At 50.3% G+C, this 20,585-nt stretch overlaps 1 protein-coding gene across 2 annotated transcripts; it reads left to right on the forward strand.

Annotated features, from left to right (window-relative positions):
- Positions 1 to 1,560: 1,560 nt before the first annotated feature.
- On the forward strand, positions 1,561 to 19,002 carry LOC105486801 (cytochrome P450 4F3-like). 2 transcript variants are annotated; one of them, XM_071085934.1, is made up of 12 exons: positions 1,561 to 1,764; positions 9,808 to 9,946; positions 11,677 to 11,730; positions 11,822 to 11,949; positions 13,770 to 13,891; positions 14,631 to 14,901; positions 15,239 to 15,305; positions 15,497 to 15,626; positions 17,605 to 17,738; positions 17,836 to 17,900; positions 18,379 to 18,461; positions 18,819 to 19,002. In XM_071085934.1, the coding sequence occupies exons 1-12, from the start codon at positions 1,561 to 1,563 to the stop codon at positions 18,994 to 18,996; spliced, it is 1,575 nt and encodes a 524-aa protein (XP_070942035.1). In that variant the 3' UTR covers positions 18,997 to 19,002. The 2 variants fall into 2 exon arrangements, with proteins under 2 accessions (XP_070942035.1, XP_070942036.1); XM_071085935.1 differs by having other exon boundaries at positions 1,561 to 1,758; positions 9,802 to 9,946.
- Positions 19,003 to 20,585: the final 1,583 nt, after the last annotated feature.

A 20,585-nucleotide genomic window follows, 5' to 3' on the forward strand; every position in this document is an offset into this window, starting at 1 on the left:
TCTTGCCCCCCATGCCTCCCACCCCACCTTCTATGCTGAGTAAGATCCTAGAGTCAGCTCCTTAAAGGTCTTGGCCGGGGGCGGTGGCTGACACCTGTAATCCTAAAACTTTGGGAGGCCGAGGCGGGTGGATCGCCTGAGGTCAGGAGTTCACCATCCTGGCTAACACGGTGAAACCCCGTCTCTACTAAAAATACAAAAAAATTAGTCAGGCGTGGTGGTGGGCGCCTGTAGTCCCAGCTACTCTGGAGGCTGAGGCAGGAGAATGGTGTGAACCTGGGAGGCGGAGCTTGCAGTGAGCCGAGATCACGCCACTGCACTCCAGCCTGGGTGACAGAGCGAGACTACGTGTCAAAAAAGAAAAAAACAAAAAAAAGAGTCTTGATGAGTTCCACTTGCTGCTGAAGGCTTCTTTTCTTTTTATCTAGCTTCCTAATCCTCATTGCTGTGCATGCAAATAATTCTGCTTTGCATTAAAACAAACAAAACCGACCACAGTTTCCTGGTTTATTCTTCCAGTTCTCTTTATCCCCAGAATCTGACCTGGGTAATCCTCAGCGAGGCTGGATTCTTTGTTCTTTGTTCCTGCTCCTAGCCGTCATGTGTCAACCCAGCCCTGGGCTGGCTGGAGGCAGGACTTGAACTTCTGCCGGGTTGTGCAGTCAGACGCCAGAGACTCCCTTCTCGAAGTCTCCTAATTCTGCACCGAAAAATGGTGCATGGCGTCCTCCCAGCCCATGTGTGGGAGATGTTTGGGTGCCAGATTGGCCTGCCTGGTCCTCCTTGCCTGACACCTGAATTCCCAACCTCATGATTTATGTGGCCTTGGCAGGGCAGGGGTAGCTGTAAACGTGGGGTCCCAGAGTCTCCTAGGCCCCAGGTTCAAGCAGGAGATACTGATCCCTGAAGATCCCGTTCCCACTCTGAACTGTGCTACTGACTTGGTTCTTCTTTGCACCCAGCTGGGACCGCCTGCAGGTTTTGGCCGGCTGTCCAGGCAGGGAGGAGGCAGCCAGGCCTATGGCCTACGGGGATTGGCTACCCCTGACTGGCCATCCCAGCCCAGCCTTGCCTAGGTGAGGGGCCAAGTACAAAGAAGCCCCAGGAGGAGGGAAGAGGAAGTTGTGTGGGACAAGCTGCTCCCGACAGAAGGTGCTAGGCTGGAACTGTCGGGGCTGGAGGGTCCTGGTCTGGGAGAGGGAGTGGCACTGCCCATGGCTGGGGTGGCTCCAGGGAGCTGGTCCTGGTGGGGCTGATGGGTTCCTGGTAACTGAAACCAAGCCCCTGGCAGCCTGTAGTGATTCAGGCTGGGCCTTTCGGGACTCTAAGCCTTCTTCTCTCTTTCTCTCTCCCCTCTCTCTTCTTTACTGTCTTCTCTTTCCACCTCTTCTCCTGGCTGTTGCTGGGTCTCCCTCTCTGCTTTCAGCCCTTGTTTTCTCATCTCTGAGCTCTCCCTGCCTCCAGCAGCTCCCGTCCCGGCCCCTGTCCAATCTCCCCGAAGCTCCCCGGGCTCTTTTCTGGGCCTCAGGACTTCATCCTCCATCCCGTCTGCCCTGCAGGATGCTGACGCTGAGCCTGTCCTGGCTGGGCCTCGGGTCGGTGGCAGCGTCCCCGTGGCTGCTCCTACTGCTGGTCGGGGCCTCCTGGCTCCTGGCCCGAGTCCTGGCCTGGACCTACGCCTTCTATGACAACTGCCGCCGCCTCCGGTGTTTCCAGCAGCCTCCCAAACGGAACTGGTTTTGGGGTCACCTGAGCATAGTGAGTGTGGCAGCAGGACGGGTCTGGGGTCTCAGGGTGGATGGACTTGTAGAGGGGCAGGAATGGGGCTCAGGGAGCTGGATATTGAGGGTGGGTTTGGGTCTGGGACATCAGAGGAGTGAGGGAGGCCGAGGGAAGCCCCTCTTCCCTCACTGACCCAACCAGATTCATTCCTCTTCTCTGTCCACTTCACGGCCCCAGGCCTTTTTCTTTCTCTCTCTTCCCCACCCTAAGCCTGCTTTGGCTCAAGTTCCTGCCTCTCTTCCCCATGTTAATGCATTCTTGTTCTACTTGGGGCTTCTAGGGTGGACTGCACAGAGCAGGTACACCCTGGCTGGCCATAATCTTTGGTTTTTTTTTGAGGCCGGCTCTGTCACCCAGGCTGGAGTGCCATGGTGCATTCATATCTCACTGCAGCCTTGACCTCCTGGGCTCAACCTATCCTCCCATCTCAGCCTCCCCAGTAGCTGGGACTACAGCTGTGCACCAACAGACCTGCTAGTTTTTTTGATTTTTTTGTAGAGACAGCATCTCACTATGTTGCCCAGAGTGGTCTCAAACTCCTGGTCTCAAGGAGTCCTCCCATCTCGGCCTCCCGAAGTGCTGGGATTGCAGGCATGAGCCACTGCACTTAGCTCAGTCCACAGTCCTTATCACTAGACTTGAGGCCTCCCAAGGGGAAGAGTCCAGAGTCCACTCTGCCTGGCCCATCTCTGTGGGCCTCAGGCTGATGTCTACTGCTCTCTGGGCTGCTGCCTCCCCTTAGGATTTGCTATTTCCACTGACTCCACCCACAGGGCACAGCTGGGCCAGTGGAGAGATGTGGCTGATTTCTCCCTCCCTGTCTTGACTCAGGCACTTTTTTTTTCGTATGTTTCCCCCGACCCCTAAGATATGTCAGTGGGCCCCATGGCTCGGTTTGGATAAAAGGTGACTACTTTTCCTTTCAGAAGGGATCATTCTGGCCTCTGCCCTAACAGCCCTCATCCTAGCCTCCTCCCTAGAGGACTTTCCTCCACGCTGTGCTGGCCCCCTGCTGCCAGAGTCGTACCTTGGATTGGTCATTACCCATAAGGGCGCCAACTCCAATGCCATTGATTCAAGTACCCATAAGGGTGCCAACTCCAATGCCATTGATTCAAGTGGTGCCTTCTCTGACCACAATCCCCTCTCTCCTTCCAGCTTCTCTTCACTATCTCTTATCTGTTTTTTTGTTTTTTTTTTTTTTTTTTTTTTTTGAGACGGAGTCTCACTGTGCCACCCAGGCTGGAGCATAGTGGCGTGATCTCGGTTCACTGCAATCTCTGCCTCCCAGGTTCACGTGATTCTCCTGCCTCAGCCTCCCAAGTAGCTGAGATTATAGGCACCCACCATTATGTCTGGCTAATTGTTGTATTTTTAGTAGAGATGAGGTTTCACCATGTTGGCCAGGCTGGTCTCAAACTCTTGACCTCAAGTAGTCTGCCTACCTTGACCTCCCAAAGTGCTGGCATGAACCACCGCACCTGGCCCACTGCTTCTCATCTTACATCCTGTTGGGACTTCCGGTTCTCTCTACCCCTCAGTCCAGCAGCTTCTTGCAGTCCTTCCTTGGCTTACTTCCTATTATTTGCTCATGGACTGGTTTCTTGCCTATGGGGCTTTCCTTCCTGGACATTTGGAAGACCTTTGCCTTGGATGAACTCAATCGCCCATGTTCTCTCTTTATTTTTCATTTTTTATAGAGCCAGGGTCTCACTCCGTTGCCCAGGCTGGTCTTGAACTCCTGGGCTCAAGCAATCCACCTGCCTCAGCCTCCTAAAGTGCTGGGATTACAGGCATGAGCCATGGCATCTGGCCACCCATGTTCTCTTATCTCTTCTCTACAACAATATTAGAGAAGGTCACAAAGCAGGTCAGATGGGTGATATGTAAATTGCCTCCCACCCACCTCCTGTGCACCTCATTCTGCACCCAGACCTTCAGCCTGCTTGCTCTGCTCTCCACTCAAGGACAAAGAGTTGCCTCCACTCACTCCCTTTGTTTCTCTGATCACCCCTCACCTGCTCTCCACCCCATCCTGCTCTCTTGAGGTGACCGTGATCCCCTAGTCCCCATATCCCATGGACACCTCCCCGCCCCAATGCATCTACCTGCCAGCAGCTTTCTGAATTTGTGACCACTGGGTCCTTCTGAGAACCTCCTTTTTTCTTGGTTCCAGGACATTGCCCTTCCCTGGTGTCCTCTGACCTTCGTGTGTCCCCGTGTCTCTGCTGTTGGCTCCTCACTACTGGGAGATCCCCCATGGTCCTAGTCATTCCTCCCTCTTCCCTGTCTCCTGGGGTCACCTCCTTATCCAGGGCTCCAGCTTCCAAGTTGACCATCAGTTCCCTCCAGAAGTGAGCTCTAAGTTTACATCTCTCGTGAGCTGGAGGTCATTGCTTCTCTCCTCTTGGGGAGGGGCTGGTCTCAGGAACACTTCAATTCCAACTAGTTTGAATCTGAACTCATGGCCCCCCTCCCTACACTGTTCCCCATCTTGGTCTAGTCCTTCAGTTTCCCAGACTCCACCCTTTGGGGTCTCCTGATGTTCTCTTTCTCTCATCTGCACATCCTGTCCCTCAGCACGTCTGCTGCTGCTGCCTGGCACAATCTCTCCTCCGTCAGTTCCTTCTCTGAGTCCTCCTGCCTCCCCTGGCTCCATTCCCTGCCACCTCTCTCCTGGATGCCTCCCACGGGCTCCTTCGTGGTCTCCCTGTTACCACACCCAGTCCTTTCATCCACTCTCTCCTCAGCCTTGGCCAGACTTTTCTTTTCTTTTCCTTTCCCCTTTGCCCTTTTTCCTTTCCTTTCCCTTCCCTTCCTTTCCCTTCCCTTCCCTTCCCTTCCCTTCCCTTCCCTTCCCTTCCCTTCCCTTCCCTTCCCTTCCCTCCCCTCCCCTCCCCTCCCCTCCCCTCCCCTTCCCTCCCCTCCCCTTCCCTCCCCTCCCCTCCCCTCCCCTCCCCTCCCCTCCCCTCCCCTCCCCTCCCCTCCCTTCCCCTCCCCTCTCCTCCCCTCACTTTCTTTTCCTTTCCTTTCCTTCTTTTCTCTTTTCTTTTCTTTTTTTTTGAGACAGAGTCTCACTCTGTCGCCCAGGCTGGAGTGCAGTGGCCGGATCTCAGCTCACTGCAAGCTCCGCCTCCCAGGTTTATGCCATTCTCCTGCCTCAGCCTCCCAAGTAGCTTGGACTACAGGTGTCTGCCACCTCGCCTGGATAGTTTTTTGTATTTTTTAGTAGAGACGGGGTTTCACCGTGTTAGCCAGGATGGTCTCGATCTCCTTACCTTCGTGTTCCGCCCATCTCGGCCTCCCAAAGTACTGGGATTACAGGCTTGAGGCACCGCGCCCGGCCTCTTTCTGTTTTTTTTTTTTTTTTTGAGACGGAGTCTTGCTCTGTAGCCCGGGCTGGAGTGCAGTGGCCGGATCTCAGCTCACTGCAAGCTCCGCCTCCCGGGTTTACGCCATTCTCCTGCCTCAGCCTCCGGAGTAGCTGGGACTACAGGCACCTGCCACCTCGCCCGGCTAGTTTTTTGTATTTTTAGTAGAGACGGGGTTTCACGGTGTTAGCCAGGATGGTCTCGATCTCCTGACCTCGTGATCCGCCCGTCTCGGCCTCCCAAAGTGCTGGGATTACAGGCTTGAGCCACCGCGCCCGGCCATCTTTCTGTTTTTAAAAGGAAACCGTTTATAAAAATTACAGACAAAAGCACACAAATTACACTTACAAATCCATTAGAGATACTATCAATTGGCTAACAGGCAAAAGTTTTGCGTAGGCAGTTTGAATAAATAGAGACAGAGATTACTGACGAATTTAAGAAAATCTGTGCAATCTCATAATCAATAAAGACAATTTCAGATTTTTTTTTTTTTTTTTTTTTTTTTTTTTGAGACAGGGTCTCATTGTGTCACCTAGGCTGGAGTGCAGTGTTGTTATCTCGGCTCACTGCAACCTCCACCTCCTGGGTTCAAACGATCCTCCTGCCTCAGTCTCCCTAGTAGCTGGGACTAAAGGCATGTACCACCATGCCCGGCTAATTTTGTATGTGTATATATATATTTTTCCGAGACGGAGTTTTGCTCTGTCACCAAGGCTGGAGTGTAGTGGCATGATCTCGGCTCGCTGCAACCTCTGCCTCCTGGGTTTAAGTGATTCTTCTGCCTCAGCCTCCAGAGTAATTGGGATTACAGGCCCGTACCACTACACCCAGCTAATTAAAAAAACTTTTTTTGTGTGTGTTTTTAGTAGAGATGGGGTTTCACCATGTTGGCCAGGCTAGTCTCGAACTCCTGACCTCAGGTGATCCGCCTGCCTCAGCCTCCCAAAGTGCTGGGATTAGAGGTGTGAGCCACGGCACCCAGCCGAGATGTTACTTCTTGACTATTACATTGATAAAGGCTTTAAAAAAAAACATAGAAGGCTTTCAGCGTGTAATGCTGCACCTTCATACAAAGCAGATAGGCGTGTGGATATTTATAAAATTCTTCTTCAAAGTAATTTTGCAGTATACATCAAAAACATCAAACTATACAAATAACTTATTTGGAGGGTGCTATATGCAGTTGATAATCAGGTATATGTAACGTAATTACATGAGACTTCCATTGCATTTGTTATGCTAGTGATAACGAGTAAACATGGTTTCAAAACTAGTGAACTAATTATGGTAAAGCCATATGAACCACTGCAAGTTCCCTGAGAGCAAAAGTGATTTCACCCGCCCTATTCCCTGCTCTATCACTTGAATGTAGAATGGACACCATCTACCCTGAATAACGATTTGTGGAATGACTTGGCAGGATATGAAAACATTAATAATTATGCTTGTGAAGACTGATGGAAGAATCAAGCTACATGAAAACATGGCACAAATTTTATAGAATGAGATCTCAGGTTTTAAAATTTGTCATTGGAGTTTAAGTAAAAAGATGAGATGGCTGGTGCAGTGGCTCATGCCTGTCATCCCAGCATTTTGGGAGGCCGAGGCAGGTGGATCACCTGAGGTCAGGAGTTCGAAACCAGCCTGGCCCACATGGTGAAACCCCGTCTCTATTAAAAAGATTAATACGAAGATTAATCAAGTGTGCTGATGGGTGCCTATAATCTCAGATACTCTGGAGGCTGAGGCAGGAGAATCGCTTGAACCCGGGAGGCAGTGTCCAAAGCCTGAGGGCCCTTTCTTGCCCAGCTTGCGTGTTAATCCTGTAGGACCCAAGGTCCTGTGGCTCTGGATGCCCTTGGTCATCTTTTATTACTTTTACTTATTTGCCAACCTCCATTCTTGGGATCCTTGGAGAGACTCAGGTGAGTTTCTACCTTGGAGGCACCCCCAATCTTGTGGCCACAGAAGTAGACTGAGACACTCCACATCCTCTGTGGTCAGGGCTGGCTTGAAGGAGAGATGGACTGTGGGACCCTTGAGGGGAATCAGATTTTCTGGCATTGGGGCAGGCAGGCAGGCTTCCTGGAGGAGGGGTTTTTGGAAGTGGGTCTGGAACGATGAGTAGGAATTTTTTAAGCAAAGAAGAGAAAGAGAAAGATAGTTTTGTGTGGAGGTTGGGCCCACTCAAAGACTTTGAGGTGAGAGAGCAAGCACCTGGCTTTTGAGCAGCAAGATAGAGCTTGGTGCCACCAGAGCAATCAGCGTGAGAGGCAGAGGAAAGAGGGAGAGGAGGAGATTGATTCTGAGGACAACGGGGAGCCATGGAGGGTGTGTGAACAGGAGAGGGGAATTATCAGCTGCCTGCCTCCTTCCCTTGCCCCACCTGGTTTCTCCCCCCACCCCGCCTTTTTTTAAAAGCTCCTTTCTATAGCACCCCTTGCAGAAGTATCTGCAATTCAGGTTTTGCTTCTAGAGAGCCCATACTAAGACAGTGTCTTTTGATTCTCCAGTCCCTCCTCTCCCACTCACCTGCTACTTCTGCTCTTGTTCCCTGGCTGGTTTCTACCTATTTTCTTCCACTTCCTTCTGGATCTTTCTGGGTATCTCCTTCAGTCTTTCCCAGCTGGCTCCAGCCTGGGCACAGGTGTGGGAGTGATGGGAGTATGAGACAGAACATTCTCCCATGAACTGAAATTCAGGGCTATCCTTGGGGTGGGACGTGGAGCCTGGTCTGGGGTGGTGCAGCCAGGTTTGGGAGAAGGGCTGTGTCTACATCTGCCCCCTGCTAGCTTGCTGCAAAGCTGGGGGTACCCACCTAGAGCTAGGGGCAGGAGGCTGTGCTGGGACTGGGGAACAGGGGAGAAAGTTCAATGGACTGCGATTATGAATTTGGGATAAACAGCAAGTGGGGTGAATGGTCAAGTGTTGGTGGGGAGAGACAGGGAGAGAGAGAGATGGAGAGTTGGACTTGGGAGAAACAGAGATAGGGAAAAAGATGCACACACAGAGACAGAGAGAGAAACAGTGAGAGACAGAGTGAAGGAGAGAGAGAGGAGAGGGAGAGAAAGACACAGAAAAAGGGACACATAAACAGAAAGTAAAAGAAACACATACACGCACATATCTATATCTGTCATTGACCGTATCTGTCATCTACGTAGCCATCACTCATACATCTCTCTCATCTATACCTGTCCCTCTTATCTCTCTATCCATGTATCCTATTTATCATGTATGGATTGGTCACTTACCTTTCTCTTTCTCTCATCTATCTGTCTATCCTATTATCTACCTACCTACCTACCTACCTACTACCTTTCCATTAATCTATCCTATCTGTGCATCCATACATCTATCCATCCATCTCTCCTGTTATCTACCTACCTACTTATATACCTACCTAGTACCTACCTACGTATCTACCTACATACCTACCTTCCTACTTACCTATCCATCCATCCATCCCTCCTATCTGTGCATCCATCCATGTATCCTATTATCTATCTGTCTATCTATCTATCTATCTATCTATCTATCTATCTATCTATCTACTTTTTTTTTTCAAGATGGAGTCTCGCTCTGTCGCCCAGGCTGGAGTGTGGTGGCATGATCTTGGCTCACTGCAACCTCCACATCCCGGGTTCAAGCGATTCTCATGCCTCAGCCTCCCGAGTAGCTGGGATTACAGGCACGTGCCACGACAACCAGCTAATTTTTGTATCTTTAGTAAAGACAGGGTTTCACCATATTGGTCAGGATGGTCTTGAACTCATGACCTCGTAATCCACCCACCTCGGCCTCCCAAAGTGCTGGGAATACACGCATTAGTCACCACACCCAGCAAGTCTATCTATCTTCTATCTATCTGCTTGTATATCTACCGACTGACCAAACTACCTACTCATATATCCATCCATCCATCCATCCATCCATCCATCCATCCATCCATCCATCCATCCATCCAACCATCCATCCATCCTATCTGTGTGTCCATCTGTCTATTGAATCTATCTATCTATCTATCTATCTATCTATCTATCTATCTATCTATCTATCAATCATCTTCCTCCCTTCCTCCCTCCCTCCCTCCCTCCCCACCTACCTACTGATCCATCCGTGCATCTGCCCATCCTATCTGTGGGTCCATCTGACCATCTATCTTATTATCTGTCTATCTGTCTGTCTGTCCGTCTGCCTATCTGTCTGTCTATCTATCTCTCTCCATCCCTTACTCCCTGTCCACCTACTTACTGATCCATCCATGCATCCACCCATCCTATCTGTGGGCCCATCCAACCATCTATCTATCTATCTATCTATCTATCTATCTATCTATCTATCTATCTATCTATCCATCCATCCATCCATCCATCCATCCATCCATCCATCCATCCATCCATCCATCCATCCATGCATCCATCCATCATCTACATATCTATCTAGAGAAAGACACAGAGAGAGGAAGAGAGTGAGGGAACAGAGAAGCACATAGACACAGACATAGGAAGAGACAGGCAGAGACCAATATCTCAGGTCAAAGGGCTGAGTAGTTTGGGGTTGTGTGGTGGGTAGGGGGGTGCAATGGGCAGTGGTAGCATCTGAGGCCCCCTGCAGGCCTGTTGTCAGCCTTGTCTATCCCCAGATGCAGGGCAATGAGGAGGACATGAGGCTGATAGAGGATCTGGGCCACCACTTCCACGATGTCCAACTCTGGTGGCTTGGGCCTTTCCACCCTGCCCTGCATCTTGTCCACCCAACGTTCGCTGCCCCTGTGCTCCAGGCTTCAGGTATCTTTCTCAGGAGGCTATGCTGCTGCCTCTTCCCTGCTTCTGCTCCCAGCCCTTCCGACCCTTGGACAGGCCATGCTGAGCAGAAAAATGGGTGCATCCAAAAGAGACCATGGCTCTGCACTAACCTGCTGGGTGACTCTGGGCAGGTCCCTGGTGCTCTGGCTGCTGAGGCTTCTTTTAGTTGTGAGTGAAGAAAACTCAACCCTGTGTGGTCTAAGCAAAGAAAGAGAATGCATTGACTGTAAAGTAAAAGTCAGGAAGTAAAAGTGAAGTCCAGGAAGGGTGGTCTTCAGGCATGGCTGAATCCAGGCCTTCATAATGCTAGTCTTCATCTCTTAGCTCTGTATCCCTCTGTGATGGTTTCACAGATGGTTTCACTCTCATGCTGTTACAGATAAGTCCCAGAAGATTAACCCCCATGGAAAATTCCATGTAATTCCAGGAAAATTTCCAGGATTCCCCTCAATTGACCTGGCCTGGGTGCCAGGACCAATTTCTTATCCAGTCACTGCAGCTTGATTGCATAGGTTTAGGGTCATATGCTCAGCCCTGGAGCAGGGGATGAGAGTCCTCTCAACGACTTGGATTGAGAGTGGGGAAGGCATGAGGAGGATGGATGCTGGACAGGCAGATACCACCATTCACCAGACATCCATTCACCAGCCTCCCTGTGAGATAGGCATTTCCTGAGTAAGAAAACTGAGGTGCAGAGAGGCGCAATGACTTCTCAAGGTCACATAGCATATCGAGGCCTCCCTCTTAGTTCTTTTTTACAATTTTTTTGAGACAGGGCCTCACTCATTAATGCTTAGTGTGGAGTGTGGCAGGATACTGAGGAAGGCTAAATCAAGCCTAGGTTACACGTGGGACGCTAATAGGACCAGATTTAAATCCTATCTGGGGCCCATCTGTAGTGCACGTGGAAGTCATTTTAGACTCTCCCACGTCCATGTCTGAGCATGTCACATCAGGACAGGTCATGTATATTGTGTCCGTGTCAGAACATGTCAACGCATCTCAGGCTGTGCCACATATCTCAGGTCCGTGTCAGAAAATGTCAGAGTACCAGGCAGACAGGATGTCCTCGTCCTAAGATTTTTTTTTTTTATGGAGATGGCGTCTCGCTCTATCTTCCAGGCTGGAGTGTAGTAGAATGATCTTGGCTCACTGCAACCTCTGCCTCCCCACTTCAAGCGATTCTCCTGCCTCAGCCTCCCGAGTAGCTGGGACTATAAGCACCCGTCACCCCGCCCAGCTAATGTTTTTGTACTTTTTAGTAGAGATGGGATTTCACTGTGTTGCCCAGGCTGGTTTTGAGCTCCTGAGCTCAGGCAATTTGCCGCCTGAGCCTCCCAAAGTGCTAGGATTACAGGCATGATCCCCCGTGCCCGGCCAGGGTGTCCTAGGTCCCTGTAAAGGCATTTTGTAGAGCGTTGAGCCATGCTCAGGTATTGCAGAACATGTTGGATCAGTAGGAGCCATGCCAAGGCATGGTGGGGTGTGCTGTGCCATGTTGGGCTGTGTCATTATTGTACTGCACCACTGCAGCCTGGTCTGGTCCCCACTCTCCTCCTCTGTCTTCCCTCCTTCCTTTGCTCTTGACCCTGTTCCTGCTTTACTGGACCTGGAGGGTGGAAGTGCAAATCCCTGGCTAGGAGCCTCCCCCTACACTCAAAGTCCCTCCCCTGCCCCTCTCCATAACCCCTGATGTTCCTTATTCATGTCAGTTGCTGTTGCTCCCAAGGATACGATTTCCTATAGCCCCCTGAAGCTCTGGCTGGGTGAGTAACTAGAAGAGTGGGGATGGGGACAACCTTCTGGGGCCAGGGGAAGGTGCTGTCCTTGCCCATTGCCCTTGACTGCCTCTACTAGGGGACGGGCTCCTGATTAGTGCCGGTGACAAGTGGAGATGGCACCGCCACCTGCTGACACCCGCCTTCCACTTCAAAATCCTGAAGCCCTATGTGAAGATTTTCAATGACAGCGCGAACATCATGCACGTGAGTGCCACAAAGCCGGGTCCCCTCTGGGGTCTTGGGAAAGGAGAAGCGACCTCAGGCAGATCTGGTCTGAAATGCTGGCTCTGTTGGGTGGCTTTGGTGCCATAGCTTTTCCTCCCCAGGCCTTGGTTTCTTCATGTGTAAAATGGGAATAATAATTTCTACTGAAAAGGTGGTCAAGATCACATACCGAAGTGATGTTCTTGGCACATAGTAGGTGTTCAGAAGGCATTAATTACTAGTCACCCTCACAGAAGCCTTGCAAACTAAAGGCAGTTATGATGAAATTTGGATAATGGCAGGGCGCGGTGGCTCACGCCTGTAATCCCAGCACTTTTGAGGCCGAGATGGGTGGGTTACTTGAGTCCAGGAGATTGAGGCCAGCCTGGCCAACGTGGTGAAACCCCATCTCTACTAAAAATACAAAAAAAAAAAAAAAAATTAGCCAGGTATGGTGGCGCATGCCTGTAATCCCAGCTACTTGGGAGGTGGAGGCAGGAGAATGGCTTGAATCTAGGAGGCAAAGGTTGCAGTGAACCGAGATTGTGCCACTGCACTCCTGCCTGGGTGACAGAGTGAAACCACATTTAAGAGAAAAAATTCATATAGTTGTTTCTGCATAAGAAACCACTTTAAAACTCACTGGCCTCGGTGTTCCAAGCAGACACTTCCATTTGCCCCTTATTTTCCAGGAGGCTAGCCTAGGTTCACTACCGCAGTGGAGTCTGAGTTTCAAGAGAGTGAGCAGAAACATTTTAGTACCTCCTGATGCTAGTTCAGAAGTAGCACACTAGCATTTTTACCACATTCTCCTGGCGAAACCCAGTTTCAAGACCAGCTCAAATTCAAGAAATGGAGACTCAGGTTCTACCTGCAAATGGAAGGAGGTGCCAAGTCTCATCGCCAAGCGTGAGGGGCAAAAAATTGTGGACATTTCTGCAATCACTTGCCTCTGTGCTAATGATGAGGATGATAATGATAGCTAACATTTATTGAGCACTTACTGTATACCAGAAACTATATGCCAATTCCATGATCTATGTTGTCTAATTTAATATTCACAACCCTATGAGGTAGAGATGCTCATAATTGCCACATTATGGATGAAGAAACTGTCAGTCAGAGAGATTAGGGAGCTTGCCTAAGTTTACAGTTAGGAAGTGAGCTAAAAGTGGTGGAGAAGGGGTTCTAACCCGGTTATCTGGCACCAAAGCAGATCATTTTTTTTTTGAGATGGAGTCTCACTCTGCATCAGGCTGGAGTGCAGTGGCATCATCTCGGCTCACTGCAACCTCCGCTTCCTGGGTTCAAGTGATTCCCTTGCGTCAGCCTCCTGAGTAGCTGGGATTACAGGTGCCTGCCATCACACCCAGCTAGTTTTTGTATTTTTTAGTTGAGATGGGATTTCACCATGTTGGCCAGGATGGTTTCGATCTCCTGACCTCATGATCTGCCTGTCTCACCTTCCAAAGTGTTGGGATTAGAGGTGTGAGCCGCTGTGCCCAACCCAAAGCAGATCATCTTAACTCTTACTGAAGATTTGACAGAGGGACCTAAAGAGAACAGTGGGTTGACTAAGGGTGCATAGACAAGGAGCAGAGCTGGAACTTGGACCCAGGTCACCTGACCCCCAGACTTGGACCTTCATGTCCTAATAGTAACAGCTTCTGTCCCTCACAAGCTTGGTCCTCCTTGGGGATGGGTACCTGGGGAAGAGGAGCAGAAGTTGGTTCTGAGGGAGTCCATTCTGGAGGTTGGGGATGGGAAGGGACTCAGGGGAGCCAGGGCTCAGTTCTGGCTCTGTCCCCTTCTCGGTCCAGGTGAAATGGCAACGCCTGGCCTTGGAGGGCAGTGCCCGTCTGGACATGTTTGAGCACATCAGCCTGATGACCTTGGACATTCTGCAGAAATGCGCCTTCAGCTTTGACAGCCATTGTCAGGAGTGAGTTCTTCCCTAGGACCTGAGATCTTGGCCACGGACCCATGGGAGTAGGTTGGGGAGAGAGGACTGATCAGGGCATCTGGAAGTGCCTTCTTGGAGAAAATGAGTCAGAATTGAGCATGGAAGTACAGGGAAGGGGACAAGAAAGATCAGTTCTCCAGGTAGGTAGAACTGTTTGGGTAATGGCAAGGAGGCTAGGATGAGCAGAAGCATGTGCAATAGCCATCAAGGGGACACCTTGGAAATGAGATTGCAGGGGTCAGCAGTAGCTACAATTTAAGGATATTGAAAAGTCACGCAAAGGGGTATGAACTTTATCCAAGGCTCCCAGGGAGTCATGGGAGGCGTTTAAGAAGATAAGGGTCACAGTCAGTGCTGAGCTTGGATGTTTGACTCTGTGGATGATTGACTGTTATGTAGACACAGGAAGCAAGGAGCCGTGGAGAGGAAGAGGCCAGAGGTTGGTGGAAAAAATGGGGCAGATTTGAGAGAAACCAAGGAGAAATAAGGAGGAGCAGATGTTTCATAAGAGGGTGGGGAGATGCCCATGATGGCCAAGCTGTGCCCTGGGGATCCGGGGCAGGAGGCAGCTCACAGAGAGTAGGAGGTAGAGAGTGAAGTGTGCTTGCAGGGCACCCTTTTCTGCCTGGAATGTGGTCCTGGGATTCTGGCTAGAAGGTGCTCCCAAGCTTTCATATGTGTTTAGAAGCTGCTTCGCCTCCCTGGCCTGGCCCTGCAGGAAACCCAGCGAATATATTGATGCCATCTTGGAGCTCAGTGCCCTCATCGTGAAACGGAACCAGCACATGTTCCTGCAGGCGGACTTCTTGTACTTCCTCACTCCCAATGGGCGACTCTTCCGCAGGGCCTGTGACATAGTGCACAACTTCACAGATGCCATCATCCAGGAGCGGCGCCGCACCCTCACTAGCCAGGGTGTTGATGACTTACTGCAGGCCCAGGCTAAGTCCAAGACTTTGGACTTCATTGATGTGCTCTTGCTGGCCAAGGTGGGCTTCTCTGGGATCTGAATTTCAGAAGTAGAATGGACCTTGATGTGAAATGTCAGATCCATGAACTTGGACTTGATCCAGAGGGCACTGGGGAGCCATGGAAGGTGCTTGAGGAAAGGAGGGACAAGTAAGATACATTTTAGAGGTGACTCTGGAGAAGACTTCCTAGGAGGAACAAACAGGAGGCAAGATACAAGGAAAGAGTCCTGCTAGGCAGGTCTAGTGATGATAAGGGAGGAATCTTGCCTGGAATATGGATCTTCATGAACTGTTTTAGGTTAGACTGAGGTGCCTTCATGGCTGGTGTGATTTAGAGGTCTTGTCTTGTCTCCAGGATGAAAATGGAAAGGAGTTGTCAGATGAAGACATAAGAGCAGAGGCTGACACCTTCATGTTTGGGGGTGAGGGTCCCAGGGTGTGATGTCACTAGGGGTAAGAGTGTCTCCATTCCAGGGATGTGGTGGGTGGACCCTGGATCACCCCATCCCATCTTCCTTCCCCACTTCCTCCTGAGGGCCTCAATGCATGGGCGCTGTCCACCCTTTGGTGCTGAAGCAGCCCAGAGACCCAAGCTTACCTGGCTGCCCCTCAGGCCATGACACTACGGCCAGTGGTCTCTCCTGGGTCCTGTACAACCTCGCGAGGCACCCGAAATATCAGGAGCACTGCCGACAGGAGGTGCAAGAGCTCCTGAAGAACCGTGATCCTAAAGAGATTGAATGGTGAGTGTGCAGGTTCTCATGTCCTGTTTCTGAGTCCCTCTCATTGGTTTAGTTATTCAGGTGGGAAAGGGAGAGGGTCTTATTGGTGCTTGTGCTATTACTGCCTAGTGGGAATAGGTGCAGAGCTCAGAAACAGGGCCTGGTACTCAGGGCCTGGTACTCAGCCTGGAGCAAGGGAGAAGTTCTGGGATTTTTGCCTTTACTATGTATTACACTTAAAATCATTCTTTTTTATTTTCTGTCTTTCTTTCTTTTTCTTTTTTTTTTTTGAGATGGAGTCTCACTCTGTCTTCCAGGCTGGAGTGCAGTGGCATGATCTCCGCTGACTGTAACCTCTGCCTCCCGGGTTCATGATACTCTACTGCCTCAGCCTTCTGTGCAGCTGGGATTACAGGCGTCCGCCAATATGCCCAGCTAATTTTTGTATTTTTAATAGAGACGGGGTTTCACTATGTTGGCCAGGCTGGTCTCGAAGTCCTAACCTTGTGGCTAGCCCACCTCAGCCTCCCAAAGTGCTGGGATTACAAGCATGTGCCACCACACCCAGCCGCTTTATCTTTTGGAAAGTATTTTATTTCATTTTTATGCTATACCTTTGTAATAGATCATAATACATAGTAGATTGGATTTATCTTCTTCAATCTTTCATTTTAATTTTATCTTTTTTTCTTTGAGAGATGGGATCTCACTCTATAGCCCAGGCTGGAGTGCATTGGTGTGATCACAGCTCACTGCAGCCTTGAACTCCTGGGCGCAAGGGATCCTGACACGTCAGTCTCCTCAGTAGCTGGGACCACAGGCACGCACCGCCATGCCTGGTGGATCTTTTATTCTTAAATTGACCTAGGTTTTGATGAACTTTAATTCTTCCAATTAGAACAAGATGGTTAAGTTCCTACAAAATAAAAAGCTAGATTTTTATTGTATTGCTTTGAATATGTTGATTAATTTAGAAAGAAAGGACACCTTCATAATATTAAGCCATCTCATTCTAGAGTATGGAGGGGATCTTATTAAAACAATTTCATAATCTTTATGGTGATTTTCCCCTCATCTTTTTTAGCATATTAGTTTATATTATATTATATTATATTATATTATATTATATTATATTATATTATATTATAAATTTGAGACAGGGTCTTGCTGTGTCACCCAGGCTGGAGTGCCTGGCATAGTCTCTGCTCCCTGTAGCCTCCACCTCCCAGGTTCAAGTGATTCTTGTGCCTCAGCCTCTTGAGTAGCTGGGATTACAGGCCCATGCCACAACACCTGGCTAATTTTTTCATTGTTAATAGAGATGGAGTTTTGCTATGTTGGCCAGGGTGGTCTTGAACTCTTGGCCTCAAGTAATCAACCCGCCTCAGCCTTCCAAAGTGCTAGAATTACAGGCGTAAGTCACGGCACCCGGCCCCATTATATAATTTTAAACATTTTTAAATACAAATAGGTTAACATTTTTAAATGCAAATAGGTTAACACTTTTAAGGAGACCCTCTATGTGTTGTTTTTGCTTAGAAATGCTTCTGAAAGTACTATATCAAGTTTTCTTCTAATACTTTTGTGACTTTGGTTTTCTCGTGCTTAAATCCTTGATTCTTCTGGAATTCGTTTTGTTATTGGATTTAGGGTCAGAGGGAGGTTGGAACCGCCTTTGCAAAAATTATAACTGAGGAAATTATGACAGTGAAAGAGATCAGAACTAGTCGACTCCATCTTCCTTCTAACCTTTAAGCTGTCCTTATTCATTCCTGGGCATAGGCTGAACTAACTTTGGGAAGGGATTCAGTTCATGGTTTGAGTCTGAAACAAAATTGAATATAGCCCTTTCGCGAAAAGACCCCGTCTTGATAAATCGGCTCTTTCTAGGCAGCAAGCAAGGTGAATCCACCGGGCGGTTACAAGTTGGTGCGAGGGTCTCTCTGGGCAGCACGAGGGCTGTGTTTGCTCCCTGGATAATTGTTGGATGTTTCCTTAGGGATGACCTGGTGCAGTTGCCCTTCCTGACCATGTGCCTGAAGGAGAGTCTGCGGCTGCATTCCCCAGTCTCCAGGATCCAGCGCTGCTGCACCCAGGACGTGGTACTCCCGGATGGCCGGGTCATCCCCAAAGGTGCCCACAGTTGGGCAGGCGGGGAGGGGTTTGGGCAGGGTGGAGGTCCCATCGTGTGGTGGGGATCCTTGTCCTGACTGCACCTCCTCCCCAACAGGAAACACTTGCACCGTCAGCATCTTTGGGATCCATCACAACCCTTCAGTCTGGCCGGACCCTGAGGTGCTACCCCTTCCCCCTTCTCCATCCCTGGGGCTTGGTCGGGGGAGAGATCTTGTCCGGGGGAAGCAGATACTCCCTCTCTACTCCACCCACATCTGTGTTTTGTTTTGTTTTGTTTTTGAGAGGAAGTTTCGCTCTTGTCGCCCAGGCTGGAGTGCAATGGAGAGATCTCGGCTCACTGCAACCTCCGCCTCCCGGGTTCAAGCGATTCTCCTGCCTCAGCCTCCTGAGTAGCTGGGATTGCAGGCGCCCGCCACCAAGCCCAGCTAATTTTGTATTTCTAGCAGAGACGGGGTTTCTCCATGTTGGTTAGGTTCATCTCGAACTCCCAACCTCATGAGATTCGCCCCTCAGCCTCCCAAAGTGCTGGGATTACAGGCGTGAGTCACCGCGCCCGGCTTCACATCTGTCTTATATGGGGGTGGCTGGGTGTCCTGAGAGGCCCCCACCCAACAGCTCTAACTCGCCCACTCCCCAGGTCTATGACCCCTTTCGCTTCGACCCAGAAAATCTCCAGAAGAGATCACCTCTGGCTTTTATTCCCTTCTCGGCAGGGCCCAGGTGAGGCTCAGGGGATTCTGAGGTGGGCATGGGGTGAGGGTGCCACAGGTGGAGACAAGGTCTGACTTGTGGGGCCACGTGTTTCAGGGAGTCTAGGGTTTGAATAAGATCCCAGGAAAAGGGAGTGTGTGTTCTCAGACTTCCTCACTCCTACGTCTGCTGGTCTGTGTTGGGGGCCGGAGTCTAGGCCAAGCTCGGCGGATATGCAAGCCCACATGGGGGTCCCAGGCACGGGGTCCCTCTCTCTGCCCCTCAACCGGATCTGGGTGGGGTTGGGAGTCCCAGGCTAGGTTCCCGGCGCGATGGGGCCGGGATGGGTGTCCTGGGCACAGTCAGAGTCCCCACCTCCTCCCCCAGGAACTGCATCGGCCAGACATTCGCCATGGCTGAGATGAAGGTTGTCCTGGCGCTCACGCTGCTGCGCTTCCGCATCCTGCCGGACCTCGCGGAGCCCCGCAGGAAGTCGGAGGTGATCCTGCGCGCGGAGGACGGACTTTGGCTACGGATGGAGCCCCTGAGCGCGAACCCGCAGTGACCCACCACTCTCAGGTCTCAGAGCCCCCGCACCCTCAGGCCTCTTTGCAGATTCCCGGGACTCAATCTGTGCCTGAGTCCCACAGCCAGCCAGCAGGGGGCGCTGGAGGACTGCAGGGATCCAGGGCCTGGCTGGGAGGGGGCGGAGTGTCTCTGAGCCAAGAGACACTTAACCCAAGTGTCTCTGAGCCAAAAGACACTTAACCCAAGGCTTGGTCTCTGACCCAAGCCTCTCTGGGTGAGCGCAGTGACCCGTGCTGAGGGCTGGTTCTCCCAGAGCCCAGGTCGGGACTGTATCCTGTGGGCGATAGGGAGCCATGGTGGGTGTTTGAGCAGGAGAGGGACCAGGGTTGAGGAGGCACCTATGGGGCAGGTTTGAGGCTCTGAGTCACTGAGGAAAACCAGAGCGGTGCTACATCCGCACTTGGCGATCTCAATTCTCATCTTCTAATCCAGTTATTGTTTTTCTGCTCACCTTAGGGTTCTTCACTGTTTTCATTGTTCTTAAATGACTGTCCTTATTAAACAATAATAAGCCTGGTTGGTTTACAGTGTGTCTGATCATTGAAAGTATCTGTATCGATTACAATGACTGTCATTTTTGTCATGGGGTCAGTGTTTTGGTCATCTTTGCCTGGTATTGGCTGCCATATTTGCATATTTGAAATAATATTCGTAGGATTTAAAGAAGGCAGCCTTCTCTCTCTCTCTCTCTCTCTCTCTCTCTCTCTCTCTCTCTCTCTCTCTCTCTCTTTTTGAGACAGAGTCTTGCTCTGTCGCCCAGGTTGGAGTGCAGTGGCACGATCTCGGTTCACTGCAGCCTCCGCTCCTGGGTTCAAGCGATTCTCCTGCCTCAGCCTCCCAAGTAGCTGGGATTACAGGTGACTGCCACCACCCCCGGCTAATTTTTGTATTTTTATTTTATTTTTTTTTTGGAGATGGAGTCTCACTCTGTCGCCCTCGCTGGAGTGCAGTGGTGTGATCTCAGCTCACTGCGAGTTCTGCCTCCCGGGTTCACGTCATTTTCCTGCCTCAGCCTCCCGAGTAGCTGGGACTACAGGCGCCCACCACCACACCCGGATATTTTTTTGTATTTTTGAGAGACGGGATTTCGCCATGTTGGCCAGACTGGCCTCGAACTCCTGACCTCGAGTGATCCACCTGCCTTGGCCTGTTAAAGTGCTGGGATTAACAGACGTGAGCCACTGCGCCCAGCCACAAGATGGCAGCTTTCTCTAGGGAGCAGTCTTTGGATGACAGCTGGTTGAGGTTCATGTTCAATGACGCTCTAGGCTTGTGGTGACCCAGGTCACCCAAGTAATTTAAATATAAGCTGAAATCACACTTACACGCTGTTTTGCTTTATTTTTTTCTCACCCTGAGAGATGTAGCCCTTTGAGGGCTCCACATAGGCAAGGAGGGGCTTTTTATCATTTTCCCTCCTTTTTTTTTTTTTTTTCCTGCAATCACAAAACCGTTGAAACAGAGTTTCAAATTTTCCTGATTTGAGAAATGCCTTCAGAGAGAAGGTATAGTTTATGCTCGTTTTATCTCTAGGTTTCTGTTTTTATTTGAATCCTGTTTTGTGAT

The sequence above is a fragment of the Macaca nemestrina genome, chromosome 20, assembly GCF_043159975.1.
Source record: "Macaca nemestrina isolate mMacNem1 chromosome 20, mMacNem.hap1, whole genome shotgun sequence".
NCBI classification, from domain to species: Eukaryota; Metazoa; Chordata; class Mammalia; order Primates; family Cercopithecidae; genus Macaca; species Macaca nemestrina.